This window comes from Schistocerca gregaria, chromosome 1, assembly GCF_023897955.1.
Source record: "Schistocerca gregaria isolate iqSchGreg1 chromosome 1, iqSchGreg1.2, whole genome shotgun sequence".
Taxonomy (NCBI): domain Eukaryota; kingdom Metazoa; phylum Arthropoda; class Insecta; order Orthoptera; family Acrididae; genus Schistocerca; species Schistocerca gregaria.
This window is the reverse complement of record NC_064920.1, coordinates 204,292,940-204,308,327: the sequence shown is the minus strand read 5'-3', so window position 1 is coordinate 204,308,327 and position 15,388 is coordinate 204,292,940. Positions and strand designations below refer to the sequence as shown.

The following is a 15,388-nucleotide window of genomic DNA, read 5'->3' as shown; positions in this document are numbered from 1 at the left end:
TAAAGTTCCAGCATTCGCTACTTATGACACTAATGTAAACTTTGGCAGAAACCATTCCATTTATACGCTTTTTTTAGCTGAAAGTGATGGTGCAAAAATACAGTACTAATAAATTGGATGTAGAAAGTTTGATGCTGAAAATATACAGTCACTTCAGTAGAGCTGTGAAACGAAGAGTGGACTTGCAACTTTATTTGAAGTGAATGCGATGCAATGGGAAGAAATAATAAAAGATGTTTGCATGAAATTTTTATCTCTTGGTTCTGCTGTCAAAAGAGTATTAAAATATGGCCTGCACTAAAATCTCATTTTCTGGAATTTTGCAGTGAATGTCCTCATCTATTAGAGAAGATAATCACATGTGAAGCGGAAGAAGAAGAAGAAGAGAAGAGAAGAGAAGAGAAAAAAAACTTTGGCATATTTGTCACTTGTGCATAATGTAATCTATTCAGTAGATACAACAATGAAGAAGATTGAATCAGATTCTCTGTCAGTTGTTGAGATTCATGCTGAAATGCATAGGATTTGCCAAAAGATTGAGCAAAGATGAAAAGACAGTTTTTTTTGGAAGTAAAAGAAGATAAATATTGGATGAATTAAGCACGAAAGCAAAACAATGTATTCAGAATGATTTTCTGCTGTTCTACACCAATTTTGTAGGATATTTGTTACCAAGATATGATTTTTGAGAAGACAACATTCTTTCCAAGATGTTGTTCTAAAACTTAAAATCACATGTAAGATATGACCATTTTCAAAGAGCTGCGGAACTTTTTAAGGATTAGTCTTCTGAATGTGGACTCTTTTTATGAAGAATTTCAAATAATTGAAAGAAACTTTGACACGGCGTGGTCTATTGATGACAAAAATAAAGGTGGTGGTGTTGTGGTCTTCAGTCCTGAGACTGGTTTAATGCAGCTCTCCATGCTACTGTATCCTGTGCAAGCTCCTTCATCTCCCAGTACCTACTGCAGCCTACATCCTTCTGAATCTGCTTAGTGTATCCATCTCTTGGTCTCCCTCTACGATTTTTACCCTCCACGCTGCCCCCCAATGCCAAATTTGTGATCCCTTGATGCCTCAGAACATGTCCTACCAACCGATCCCTTCTTCTAGTCAGGTTGTGCCACAAACTTCTCTTCTCCCCAATCCTATTCAATACCTCCTCATTAGTTACGTGATCTACCCACCTAATCTTCAACATTCTTCTGTAGCACCACATTTCGAAAGCTTCTATTGACTTCTTGTCCAAACTAGTTATCGTCCATGTTTCACTTCCATACTTGGCTACACTCCATACAAATACCTTCAGAAACGACTTCCTGACACTTAAATCTGTATTCGATGTTAACAAATTTCTCTTCTTCAGAAACGCTTTCCTTACCATTGCCAGCCTACATTTTATATCCTCTGTACTTCGACCATCATCAGTTATTTTGATCCCCAAATAGCAGAACTCCTTTACTACTTTAAGTGTCTCATTTCCTAATCTAATTTCCTCAGCATCACCCAACTTAATTAGACTACATTCCATTATCCTCGTTTTGCTTTTGTTAATGTTCATTTTATATCCTCCTTTCAAGACACTGTCCATTCCGTTCAACTGCTCTTCCAAGTCCTTTGCTGTCTCTGGCAGAATTACAATGTCATCGGCGAACCTCAAAGTTTTTATTTCTTTTCCATGGATTTTAATACCTACTCTGAACTTTTCTTTTGTTTCCTTTACTGCTTGCTCAATATACAGATTGAATAACACTGTGGAGAGACTACAACCCTTTCTCACTCCCTTCCCAACAACTGCTTCCCTTTCATGCCCCTTGACTCTTATGACTGCCATCTGGTTTCTGTACAAATTGTAAATAGCCTTTCGCTCCCTGTATTTTTACCCCTGCCACCTTTAAAATTTGAAAGAGAGTATTCCAGTCAACATTGTCAAAAGCTTCCTCTAAGTCTACAAATGCTAGGAACGTAGGTTTGCCTTTCCTTAATCTTTCTTCTAAGATAAGTCATAGGGTGAGTATTGCTTCACGTGTTCCAACATTTCTACGGAATCCAAACTGATCTTCCCTGAGGTCGGCTTCTACAAGGCTTTCCATTCGTCTGTAAATAATTCCTGTTAGTATTTTGCAGCTGTGACTTATTAAACTGATAGTTCGGTAATTTTCACATCTGTCAACACTTGCTTTCTTTGGGATTGGAATTATTATATTCTTCTTGAAGTCTGAGGGTATTTCGCCTGCCTCATACATCTTGCTGCTCACCAAGGCCGTCAGTAGTTCCAATGGAATGTTGTCTACTCCAGGGGCCTTGTTTCGACTCAGGTCTTTCAGTGCTCTGTCAAACTCTTCACGCAGTATCATATCTCCCATTTCATCTTCATCTACATCCTCTTCCATTTCCATAATATTGTCCTCAAGTACATCGCCCTTGTATAGACCCTCAATATACTCCTTCCACCTTTCTGCTTTCCCTTCTTTTCTTAGAACTGGGTTTCCATCTGAGCTCTTGATATTCATACAAGTGGCTCTCTTTTCTCCAAAGGTCTCTCTAATTTTCCTGTAGGCAGTATCTATCTTACCCCTAGTGAGATAAGCCTCTACATCCTTACATTTGTCCTGTAGCCATGCCTGTTTAGCCATTTTGCACTTCCTGTCGATCTCATTTTTGAGACGTTTGTATTCCTTTTTGCCTGCTTCATTTACTGCATTTTTATATTTTCTCCGTTCATCAATTAAATTCAATATTTCTTCTGTTACCCAAGGATTTCTACTAGCCCTCATCTTTTTACCTACTTGATCCTCTGCTGCCTTCACTATTTCATCCCTCAGAGCTACCCATTCTTCTTCTACTGTATTTCTTTGCCCCATTCCTGTCAATTGTTCCCTTATGCTCTCCCTGAAACTCTGTACAACCTCTGGATTAGTCAGTTTATCCAGGTCCCATCTCCTTAAATTCCCACCTTTTTACAGTTTCTTCAGTTTTAGTCTACAGTTCATAACCAATAGATTGTGGTCACAGTCCACATCTGCCCCTGGAAATGTCTTACAATTTAAAACCTGGTTCCTAAATCTCTGTCTTACCATTATATAATCCATCTGATATCTTTTAGTATCTCCAGGATTCTTCCTTGTATACAACCTACTTTTATGATTCTTGAACCAAGTGTTAGCTATGATTGAATTATGCTCTGTGCAAAATTCTACCAGACGGTGTCCTCTTTCATTTCTTTGCCCCAGTCTATATCCACCTACTACGTTTCCTTCTCTCCCTTTTCCTACGCTCGAATTCCAGTCACCCATGACTATTAAATTTTCATCTCCCTTCACTACCTGAATAATTTCTTGTACTTCATCATACATTTCTTCAATTTCTTCATCATCTGCAGAGCTAGTTGGCATATAAACTTGTACTACTGTAGTAGGTGTGGGCTTCGTGTCTATCTTGGCCACAATAATGCGTTCACTATGCTGTTTTTAGTAGCTTAACCGTACTCCTATTTTCTTATTCATTATTAAACCTACTCCAGAATTATCCCTATTTGGTTTTGTATTTATAACCCTGTATTCACCTGACGAAAAGTCTTGTTCCTCCTGCCACCGAACTTCACTAATTCCCACTATATCTAACTTTAACCTATCCATTTCCCTTTTTAAATTTTCTAACCTGCCTGCACGATTAAGGGATATGACATTCCACACTCCGATCCGTAGAACGCCAGTTTTATTTCTCCTGATAACGACGTCCTCTTGAGTAGTCCCCGCCCGGAGATCCAAATGGGGGACTATTTTACCTCCGGAATATTTTACCCAAGAGGACGCCATCATCATTTAACCATACAGTAAAGCTGCATGTCCTCGGGATAAATTACGGCTGTAGTTTCCCCTTGCTTTCAGACGTTCGCAGTTCCAGCACAGCTAGGCCGTTTTGGTTAATGTTGCAAGGCCAGATCAGTCAATCATCCAGACTGTTGCCCCTGCAACTAGTGAAAAGGCTGCTGCCCCTCTTCAGGAACCATATGTTTGTCTTGCCTCTCAACAGATACCCCTCCGTTGTGGTTGCACCTACGGTACAGCTATCTGTATCGCTGAGGCACGGAAGCCTCCCCGCCAGCGGCAAGGTCCATGGTTCATGGAAGGGGGGTGGGGCGGTGGTGGTGGTGGGGGGGGGGGGGGGGGGTGAGGGGTGGTGGGAAATAAAGGTGCGATTAGGAAATGGAAGAAAATCTTGGAAGGATTTTCCAAGAATGAAACCTGTAACATTTTTCACATCTTACCATTTTCTTTAGTATCGATAGATTCATAGAAAGGTATTTTTCACAGATGGCGTTAAAATGGACTGATGTACAAAATAAGTGTACCCTGAATTTGATAAAAAGTGAATTAATGACGTTTTTCAAGTATGATTATAACAGCATTGATTTTTTTAATATGTAAAATCAAACAAAACATATTAAAACTTACACATTCGTCATTAAAATATAATAAAGACAAATAAATTACAAAAAATAATTTTGTTTTTACGGAATACCCTTTTTTTTACCCAATTGAAGATTTGTTGCTTACAGTGTAAAAACAATTTGGTCACACTAGCGATAACACTAAAATTTTGTGCACAAAGTTTCTTAAAACATCTATAACTTAAAAGATATGGCAAGTACCTAACGAACACATTATGTAAGCTATGATCTAGGCAAGAAAATTATCTGCAAACACAGTCACACATCTCAGGTAGTTGAAAACTAATTTTCTGTTTGAAACATTGCTTAATGATAAAGAAACTGGAGTTCTTGGGTAAAATGTTGTCTCACTCACATCAGGAAAGCTTGTCACCAAAGAAAAAAGTGTTACATTTGTATATTTTTGAGTAGGTCATTCTAAATTTTTTATTTTGTGCATTTTATCCTTTATCTATGAGGATGTGCTGAAAAGTAACATCTCTAGATTTTTTTTTATTCTGCTCTTTTTATCGGTTGAGATATTACGTGCAATGCATATTACTCAGGTGACTTTCCTGCTGACACAAGTTGCAACCCTCTGCTGCTAGAGATCTCCGAATTGTAGTATCTAACATGGCAGTGTGTAACATAACTATGTCAGCGCGTGAGAAACAACAAATTGTAAATCGATTGCCTCCAATTGAAATCCACGTATCAATGGAAACTGTAGACAGTGATGACAACAGAAATGTGTGATATTGGGTTGTACACGCTCATTATGAAGAAAACAGTGGTGCTAATCTCAGTGTATGTGACAGAGAGGAAGATCACGTACAGCAGCCCACGAGACTTATCAGACTCTTTTTGATGAAATCATCACAGAAAATCTTCTGATAACACACACACTGGTAAATGTGACATATCGTGAGAGCATGTGCAAGCCATCATTGCAGAACTGCAGTTCAGAAAATGGTATGCATGGTGGGTGTCTTGAATGCTCACTCCTGACATGAAATGAGGAGATTGCACATCTGTCAACAAATTCTTTTGTATTGTGAGTGTGAGTGTGAGGGTGGTGGGGTCCCCTAACATCATGTGACAGATGATGAAAGCTGGGTTCACCATTTTGACCTTGAAAACAACAGAGCATGAATGGAATTCCGCTACAAAGGTCACCAACATGCCAACAGTAAGCAAATTCATGCACACAGTATTCGTGGATGTTCAAGGTTTGGTAGCACTATCAACTCTGCAAGCAGCAAATAATCAGTATAATATTTGTTGGTATTTTCATATTTTATTTTGTTTTTCCTTTTACTAATTTTGGCGTTATATTGTATTGAGTTTTCATGGTATGTTATTTATGTGCAGAAAAGGAGGGAACTGAGAGCAGCAGGCATTGAACTGGCTGCAAGGAAGAAGAAAAAGCGCGGTGTTGATTACAATGCAGAAATACCTTTTGAAAAGCGCCCAGCTCCGGGCTTTTATGACACAAGTAAAGAAGAAATAGATCCAGCAGCTCCAGACTTTTCACGATTACGACAGCAGCACTTGGACGGGGAACTACGAACAGAAAAGGAAGAGGTAAAGATTTATCACATTAAATATCTGGTTTTACTTTTTTGTGGACAATATGACTTGACTTATTTCTTTACGCATTTCCAGAGAGAAAGGCGAAAGGACAAGCAGAAGTTAAAACAGCGTAAAGAGAATGACATACCAGTGGCCATGCTACAAAATCAGGAGCCAGCAAAGAAGAGAAGCAAGCTTGTCTTACCAGAGCCCCAGATATCTGATCAGGTATGTGTGCTTTGATTTTGATTGAATGACCTCTCCAATGAAGATATTTTTGGATCTTTTACCAAATTGGAGACGGTTTTAATTGGCTGCTTGTTGTCAGTCTTTTACTAATTTCATGGCAGTTTAATCCATTTCCTATTTGGTTTCCATTAAGAAAACTGAAACATGCAGCTTGAAAAATATAAAAATATCATACATCAAATTAAAAAGCAAGACAATTTGGTTTCTTCTCATTGTGTGCTGTAACTGTGAACATATTGAATGCAACTTGTATGACTTTTGAATAATACGCACAGTGTTAGTGATTCTCTTGCAGAATATTGTTGGTGTGAGTTTGTGCAGTATGTAAATCAATTGCAAACTGTGGTACTTTGAGGCAGTGGTTCATTAAAATCTGTTTAAAAGTAATTAATTTTTAACAACAATGACTTTCCATTGACTGACCATTTTTAGGCTGATTTGTTGAATTGAAGTGTCATGTAATGTCATTTTGCTGTTTAACAGGGTTACCAACAGGTAATAAGGTATTCATGATACAAATTATCTCGGTAGTGTATAGAATAATAACTGCTTCCAGTCACACACTATAAAGGAACAGTTATGGAGTTCAGCTGCATCTGTTGTGGATAAAATACTTTTAAATTATCTCTGTTTACAGTGCTGGATATAAACTACTTTCTAATGCTGCACAACATTAAGGTAACAGAAAGTGGTGCAAGAATACTATGTCTGCATGTACCAACACATAACCACATATACTATAATAGTCAGATAATAGTTATAGGAAACAAAGAAGAAAAGGACCACTATTTTAAAGGGCTGAAACAGTGTTCAGTTTCTGCACAGAGTCATGTTGAAATTGATCTACTGCCTCATTAAACACCTTTATTGTTGTAGGGTGCAAATAAATTTCCACTTTGCTACTGCTGGTCTCAAGTTAGTGGTATCAGTAGCAAAGTGGAATCTATTAGTGTGTCTTGTAATGTTTCTTCATTCATTTACTTGTATACGCTAACAAAACCAAAGAAGCGGTGAAGTGAGTAAATGTGTTACAAAATAATATACACAGCACATAAGTGAAGGACATTTAAGAAATGCACAGGAAATTGTTCGGGAATTTCATGTGCTCATTGACTAGCAAATTCCAAAACAAAAATGTACACAGAGACAGAATAACTCAGCTCAAATGTAGATTATGAGAATTTATTTAGGAATAGGGAGGTGTATTAGATAAAATTAAACAAGAAGTTCGTGACTTGGATAATGAAGATTACGCCAACATAGATGAAGGGTAATTAATTAACAAAGATGCTTGGACACACTGCGAAAGATACTGCAGTTATGAAGAGGGAAAAATTTTTAATAAATGAAAAGCACCCGTTTGCTTTTGTTCTACAATATTAATCAGTTTTTGGCTTACAAGGCCATCTTCAGACTTTTCTGAGTATTATTTCCAAAGAAGTTACAATGTTTGCAAAACAATGCAACTTCTTTGGTGATAATACTCAGTAAATGTCTGAAGATGACCTAGTAAACCAAAAACTGCTTAACAATAAAAGTAATATTGTAGAACCAAAGCAAACTGGTGCTTTTCATTTATTATAATGTTGTTCTACCAAGAACCTACAGAAGATTCTGTTAATATGGAAAAACGTTTAAAAATGTGAATGGAGCAAGACAACTATTGAAGAGAAAGCGAAAGTTTCAAACCAGTGATAATAGGAACAAAGAGGAAGTAAGAGCTTAGGAAGATGATAATAGCAGTATTATAGAATGAACAGTATACAGAATTAAACAGAGCTGTTCAGAAATGCCATCAGAGAGACAGAAGGGAAAAAAAAATAATGATTAGAGATATAATTAAATGCAGTAAGGGTAACAGAAAAACGAAAGATACTTTCAGAAGATCAAACAGTGGAAAATCCAGGATGGAATGTAACAGGATTATGAAAAGGAAAGTTGCTAGTCACCATATGGTGGAGATACTGAGTCACAGGTAGGCACAAAACAAGACTGTCACAAATAAAGCTTTTGGCCATTAAGGCCTTCATCAACAATAGATGTACACACACACACACACACACACACACACACACACACACACACACACACACACACACACCCCTTTACGCACTTGACTGCAGTCTCAGCCAACTGAAACCACACTGTATTGTGCCTATCTGTGTCTCAGCATCTCTGCTATATGGCGAGCAGCAACTTTCCTTTTCATAATATCGTTATGTTGAGAAGATGATACATTTGAGCTGTTAATAAGATGGCACAGATGTTAACTTTGCATAATGGGACAAGAATTTGAAAACATCTTTAAATATTTGAGTAGGTCAAGGGATGACTCAAAAATAGATTTTATTTAATGAGAAAAAAATAATTATCTTGAAATAATGCCAAGTGAAATGTGTTAGGAATGGAGAAAGGAAAAACACCTGGAGGTAATAATATCCTGATTGAAATGATTAAAGCTAAAAGAAAAAAGATACAGGGGTAACTTTGAAAATTAGTTAACTGATGTCTATGAGAAAAGGAGAATCTCCCAAAACTAAAACACACAAAACTGAACACACAAAATGAATCCTTTCATTATTTTAATGTCTTTTAGTATATTGAAGAAAATATACATTACTGCTACAGCTCTCATTATACTTCGTGTTTGTGAAATTCAGAACAGGAAGGCCTGTCAGGCACAGAGAATCCAAAACTAACCTTTGTAAAAAAACTAATCTCTGTAACTCCAGAGGAAGTTATAAGAACTCTAAGCTGGGAAAGCAAGGAAGGAATACATGTCCACGGAAAAAAATTTGAACCACCTCAATTTTGAGTCATTTCCATGTCCTGCTATCTAGGTGGGAGCTGTAGTTGTTAGTCCTACACTCCCATCTGTTTGCGTGTCATAGGTAATGATCCTCAATGACTGGCCTGACTGCCTCACATTTATTATTTCATAATTATATGGAGGCACCTGAAGATGAGAAGCTTTAAGATTTGAAACCAGCATGGAATAAATTTAGAAAATTACTAGCAGCTGATGTGTGTTTTTGTTCTATAAATTGATTTTACTGTTGACATTGTACTGTTCGTCATAACTGAGGATAAACCTCAACAGCAACTAGAAGAAGTTGATAAAACAACTTTGAAAGTAGACCTGCGAATCAGTTATAATAAAACTAAAATAGTATATAATCAGCAAATTGCAAGAAACAAACAAATATTAAGAATGAAGTATAAGGAAACCAAACAATATGGTGTGCAGTAAGACACTAGACTCAGAAGAGTGGTCTTCAAATCACTGTTTGAACATCCGGATTCAGGTATTATCTGTTGCTGTAAATTGCTTAAGATGACTGCCTAGATGTTTCCTTTGAGCCTCAACAAGCCTTAACCTGAGCTTTCTTCCATAGAAAAAGAGATCAACATGAGATAGAGGATTTTAAAGTTCTGAGAAGTGCAAGTCTCAAGTGCAAGTTCAGATCTACTGGAAAATTCATCTAGACCCTGGAGCTACAAGTTCCACATAAATGGAAACAACTGCAGAAAACATTAAAAAAAATGGCAGACATTACTCACAAGGTGAAATGTGCTTTTGTCCAAGATTGACTAGAACAGATTGAACATATAAAGTAATTGGATGTATAGAAAATGAACTTGTCAAGCACTGGAAGAAGGACACACATACAAAGGCATTGAAATTTGCAATCTTTCAGAGCCATTAGCTGTTTTTTCTGGCAGAAGGGTTGAAGGGGAGGAAAAGACATGAAGGAAAAGAACTGGTGTGATTTAGAAAAGTTGCTCAGAATCCCAGGTCAGGGGAGACTTATTGGATGGGACCAGAAGGAAAGACTGGGAAAGGTTTATCCTAGGCTCCAGTAAGACTTTAAAACGAAATCTCAGTAAGCACATTCCTTGCAGGGGACTGTTCAAGCTGGTGGAGGTTCTGTAATGGTGTGGGGCATGTGCAGTTGGAGTGATATGGTACTCCTGGTTTGTCTAGATATGACTATGGCAGGTTGACACGTAGGTAAGCATCCTGTCTAGTCACCTGCATCCATTTATGTCCATTGTGCATTTCAACAGACTTGGACAATTGCAGCAGAACAGTGCGACACCTGACACATTCAGAATTGCTACAGAGTGGCTCCAATCTAACACTCTCTGGAGTTTAAACATTTCCACTGGTCACCAAACTCCACAGACATGACCATTATTGAGCGACGTGCGTTCAGAAGAGATACCCCCCCCCCACCCCCCCCTCCACCTGTACTCTTTTGGATTTATGGACAACACAACCCTGCAAGATTCATGATGACATTTCCCTTCAGCATGGCTTCAGGTATTTGTTGAGTCCGTGCCACATTGTGTTGCGGCACTTCTGTGAGCTCGCGGGGGCCCTACACAATTTCTTGGCTCTTCAGTGTATAACTGTTGCATCATTGCTAGTGTTATGTTTTCTTTGGATTTGCAACTGTCTTTCCTTCTATGTCATTATTTGCTCACGTAATTAATGAGGCAATCAGAATGAATTTCTAATGATATTTGTTTGAAGCAGTGTGAAATAAATGATGATTCTTGATCACATTGGAAATATTTGTTTAGAATCTACTTTGCTTTCCAGAAAACACTTTCCAGTGTTAGTAATGAACTGCATGTTGTGTTCTTTTCTGTAGGAGCTGCAGCAAGTTGTGAAATTAGGCCGAGCAAGTGAGACGGCACGTGAAGTGGCGACAGAAAGTGGGCAGCAGCCATCTGATGCTCTGCTGGCCGACTACTCACTGACACCTGCAGGTGCAGCTCGGACTCCCCGTACACCGGCACCTGCCACAGACAGAGTCCTGCAGGAGGCACAGAATATGATGGCTCTCACACATGTCGATACACCACTGAAGGGTGGCCTCAACACCCCACTCCACAGTTCTGACTTCAGTGGTATCACTCCCCAGAGGGAAGTTGTTCAGACACCTAACACTGTCCTAGCCACTCCATTTCGTAGCCAGCGTAGTGATGGTAAGGAAACAAATGCCTGTTACTTGTTTGAGAGGTAGCATTGGATCATTTTAGCTTTCATTTTGCAGACAGCTAGTTCATTAAATGCTCATTGAGTTTACTTTGAGAAATATGGAATGCAGTTGTAGTATTTTACATATATATAGTATTTCCCTTCACAGGTCACATATCCATGAATTTCATCTTTATTTTGATTTACAATGAAGCAGAATATCTTAAGCATTATTTGTCATAACTTATTTAGTCTCACCAATTTATAATTTATTATTTGTGGCACTCTTAAAAATTAATGATATCTCAGTGGATAACAGTGTCATTTTTAATTTGAATGTCTTTGAGAGGTAATTGTCTTGTTGGAGTTCATAACTCCTGTTGATGTCTTTTTGTATTTGTGAATTTTAAAAAAAAATCATTGAAAGAAGTTCAATGGTGCCAGATCATTCTTAAGCAGTTAAAGCTCTGTTTTTCGAATGAATCTCATATCCTGCAGAATAGTGTATATTGTTTTGAAACTTACTTATATATTAAAACTGTGTGTTCCTGACACAGGCAATCCTCTTACTCACTGTTACAAGTGAGTGTCCAGGTTTGCATTCACGCTCAGCACAATATTTTAATATGTTACCAAGTTTTGAAGTTTTGCTGCTTTTATGTAGCTGTGATGGAGAGCATTTTTTTTTTTACAAATTGAGGTTTCACTACATATCCACAGCATCAGTTAATGTTTTGTGAGAGTCACAATAGCTTCTGTTCCCCTTTGAATTTGATTTAATCATTGAGATTCTCTGAGTCAGTTGCTGATTTCATTACCACATTACCAGGTATAAAATAAAGAGCTATTGTTATTCACGTAGAACACCTTGAATTCTTTACATTTGTTACTGGTTATAGAGAAGCCAATTTTTTACTGTTTTGATAGCAATTATGGCATCAAGGGTACTTCGGTGAAAGCATGCAGTCAACTTTATACAGTTGATGCTGTATTCTTGATATTCTGTAAGTACTGTTTCTTGTTATGTTTCCCTGTGCGCCACACATCAGTCTGCTATAGGTGACTGGTTACCTTAAACTTATTTATGGAGATGCACTTAGGAACCGAAAACTTGTAATCACAATGAAATCAAAGCTTTAAAAAAAAGTGTTTAAGGCTGATTGAACTTTCTGTCAACAATTGTTAAATGAAAAATAGACAGAGAATTCAACAAAATTCATCATGAATGAAATAATTCTAATGCACCAAATAGTAATGAAAAGAGTGCTAACTGACATCTTTTGCACTGCTTGAAATGTTACTACATTGATATGTACAGTATATTGTATTGGCCCTTGACTCAATATAATGTTCTGCAATCTAATACGTTGCAACATTATTTGAGTCTTTATGACATGCTGTCAATGTTGCGGAGTGGCAGCAGCTGTACCAAAGTCAATAGGGGAAGTGAGGCAGGTTCCTCCAGTGGTGCACTTTCACTCTCAGAATGTCTCAGGAATTCACAATTCAGTTCACTTCTGCAGCCATTGCCAACCATTCCATGCATGTTCTAGACAAGGTTGTTAGGAAGTCATATGAAGTGCCTATTGTCTTCCTGAAGTATGAAATATTGACTGACATGTCAGTGAACAGCTGGAGGATGCTATCAAGGTATTGCTGAGCATGAAGGGTCCTCCAGATAGCTGTTATTCCCATGTGGCACTCCACATGATACTGTTCAAAATGTGACACATATGCCTCAGAGATGGACATATGCAGAATCACATGCCTGAGGTGCACTACTTGACCTCACTATGTACAAAGATCTATCTGCTGATGTTGGACACTAAACAACACCTACACTCATTGGTAAGTTTGCAGTTTGGACAGCAAAATTGCTTACAATTGCCGAAGTAGAGGGGATATAAAATTCAAACTTGCAATAGCAAGAAAAAATTTTCTGAAAGAGAAGAGTATGTTTACATTGAATACAACTGTAAATGTTAAGAAACATTTACTGAAAGTTACTGTGTGGGGTTTGGCAGTATATGAAAGTGAAAGGTAGACAGTGAACAATACTGTACAGACAATATAAGAGCAGGAGTTTTTGGAATGTTGTGATGTGAAAGATTGAGCACCTGTCAAAGAGGTACCAGATAGAATTGGGGACAAGAGAACTTTATAGCACACCTTGATTAAATTAAGTGATAGGTTGGTAGGACACATCTGGAGGCATTGAATAGTAGTTCACATGGTAATGGAGGTGTAAGGGGGTAAAAATTATGGTGGGAGGCCAAAGCTTGACTAAAGTAAGCAGGTTCAAACACATGTAACATTCAATAGTTTTGACAGTAGCAAAAGAATTGCACAAGATAACCAACATAGGGAGCTGCATCAAACCTGTCTTTTGGTTGCTGACTACAGCACCAATAACACGACAATGTAGGACTAAAGATTCCATTTTAACTCTACTGAATCAGTGTTGTCCTTCATGATGCCTCAATTCACCAATTTAGAAATATTGTGTGTCAGTACACCCCAGCAGAGTGCTCTCACGAAATCATTACATAGCTCTATTGCATTGTCTTGGAAGTTCCTCCAAGAAAAATGGAACATTTTGTTACCATAGTCAGCTTCAGAAAGAAAATTGTGCAAATGCTTTGGTCATTTTGCTGATCCAATCAGAAGATACCAACATTTTAGCTGTCTACCTGTTGAGCAACATGTTGTTATTTAAACATTTTAGTAACTAGTTGGGGCATCTTGACTCACTGAATCTGACAAATTGATATTTACCCCTCAGAATTGTGCTAAATACTGTGCTTTCACCAAATCATCTTCTTGTACTTTGGTGTATCACATTATCCATAACACTTCTGGTTTGATCACAGTGTTCACTTACAGGTCTGCAAGGAGTGCAAATGATAACAGTGGCACTCTGTTATCTGTACATAAGCTGTTTGGTGGTGTGAAAGTGTGTGTGTGTGTTTCTGTTTGTTTGGTGCAGAGCCTTGCTTGATGTCTTTTACATTGGTTTATCCCCATAACCTCTTAGCTTTTCTTTGAGGCTTACTTCATTTAGGGAATTACAGATTGTACTGTTTCTCTTTCTTCACTCTTTTTGAATTTTTCACCCTTTATTTACTATCCAGATATTGCAACTATTGCTAAGTCATGGAAGTATATGTGTCACAGGAAGCCTAAAGCGATTTTTTTTTTCAGTTGTCTCTCTAGATTTGTCATGTGAAAATGACATTTTGTTGTAATCAATGCACCATGGACATTTAAAAAGCATTATTCATTTATTGTTTTAAGTTTGGATCTACATTAGCTTCTATTTTCCAGTTCATGCGTTATTGCTTGGCTCATGGAATCCCTCCAAATGGCCTTACCATCAAATAGCTCATCTCCTCAGAATGAGATTTTCACTCTGCAGCGGAGTGTGCGCTGATATGAAACTTCCTGGCAGATTAAAACTGTGTGCCCGACCGAGTCTTGGTCGGGCACACAGTTTTAATCTGCCAGGAAGTTTCAGCTCATCTCCTGCTGCAGCTCCTCCTTCAATAATGAACTCCATCTGTTTAGATTCCGCCAGTCCTTAGCCCTCACAAAACGACAGCTTCGCAGCCTGTGTGATCTGGATCCTGTAAAACTATACAAGTTAGGCTCAAACATCCATATAACATCTCCCCTCTGTAAAATTCTTCTGCACTGCAATCTCAAATTCCTGTATCCTGTCTGCCACACTGAAACACTTGAACAATGTGAACAACACTATATAAAAAAACCAAAAAACTTTCCAACCTGTTCACTTACTCTGTATCTTCTCTACAACAGCCTCCAAATTTCCCCCACATCCCTTCATAGCTTACAAACACTGCCCCACAAATGTACTACATTTACCACACCCTCAAAAACTCACTCCCACGACCATAGAGAATCAAGAATCTGAACAGATCCAAAAAGCAATCATGAAACTTTAGCCCAAAACACTTAGTCCCACAGAAATATCTGTCCTTATCAAAGGCCTAACCATTTGCCCCACTCAGAATTCAGTATGCTCTCCTTATTACACATATTCTCTCCTTCTCGTGGTCCTTACTGTGGAAACACTTTTTCGTCACCAACCCTACCAATCAGACTCAATGCAAAGCCAATTTTGAACC

General features: G+C 38.0%; 1 protein-coding gene across 1 annotated transcript in view; it reads left to right on the top strand.

Moving 5' to 3' along the window:
* The window catches only part of LOC126336896 (cell division cycle 5-like protein), a 90,180-nt gene that overhangs the window by 41,615 nt on the left and 33,177 nt on the right, over positions 1-15,388 (top strand). Inside the window, exons 5-7 of the mRNA XM_050001022.1 lie at positions 5,807-6,019; positions 6,101-6,235; positions 10,915-11,251. Coding sequence (XP_049856979.1) covers positions 5,807-6,019; positions 6,101-6,235; positions 10,915-11,251 — 685 coding nt within the window. The remainder of the gene's footprint in view (positions 1-5,806; positions 6,020-6,100; positions 6,236-10,914; positions 11,252-15,388) is intronic.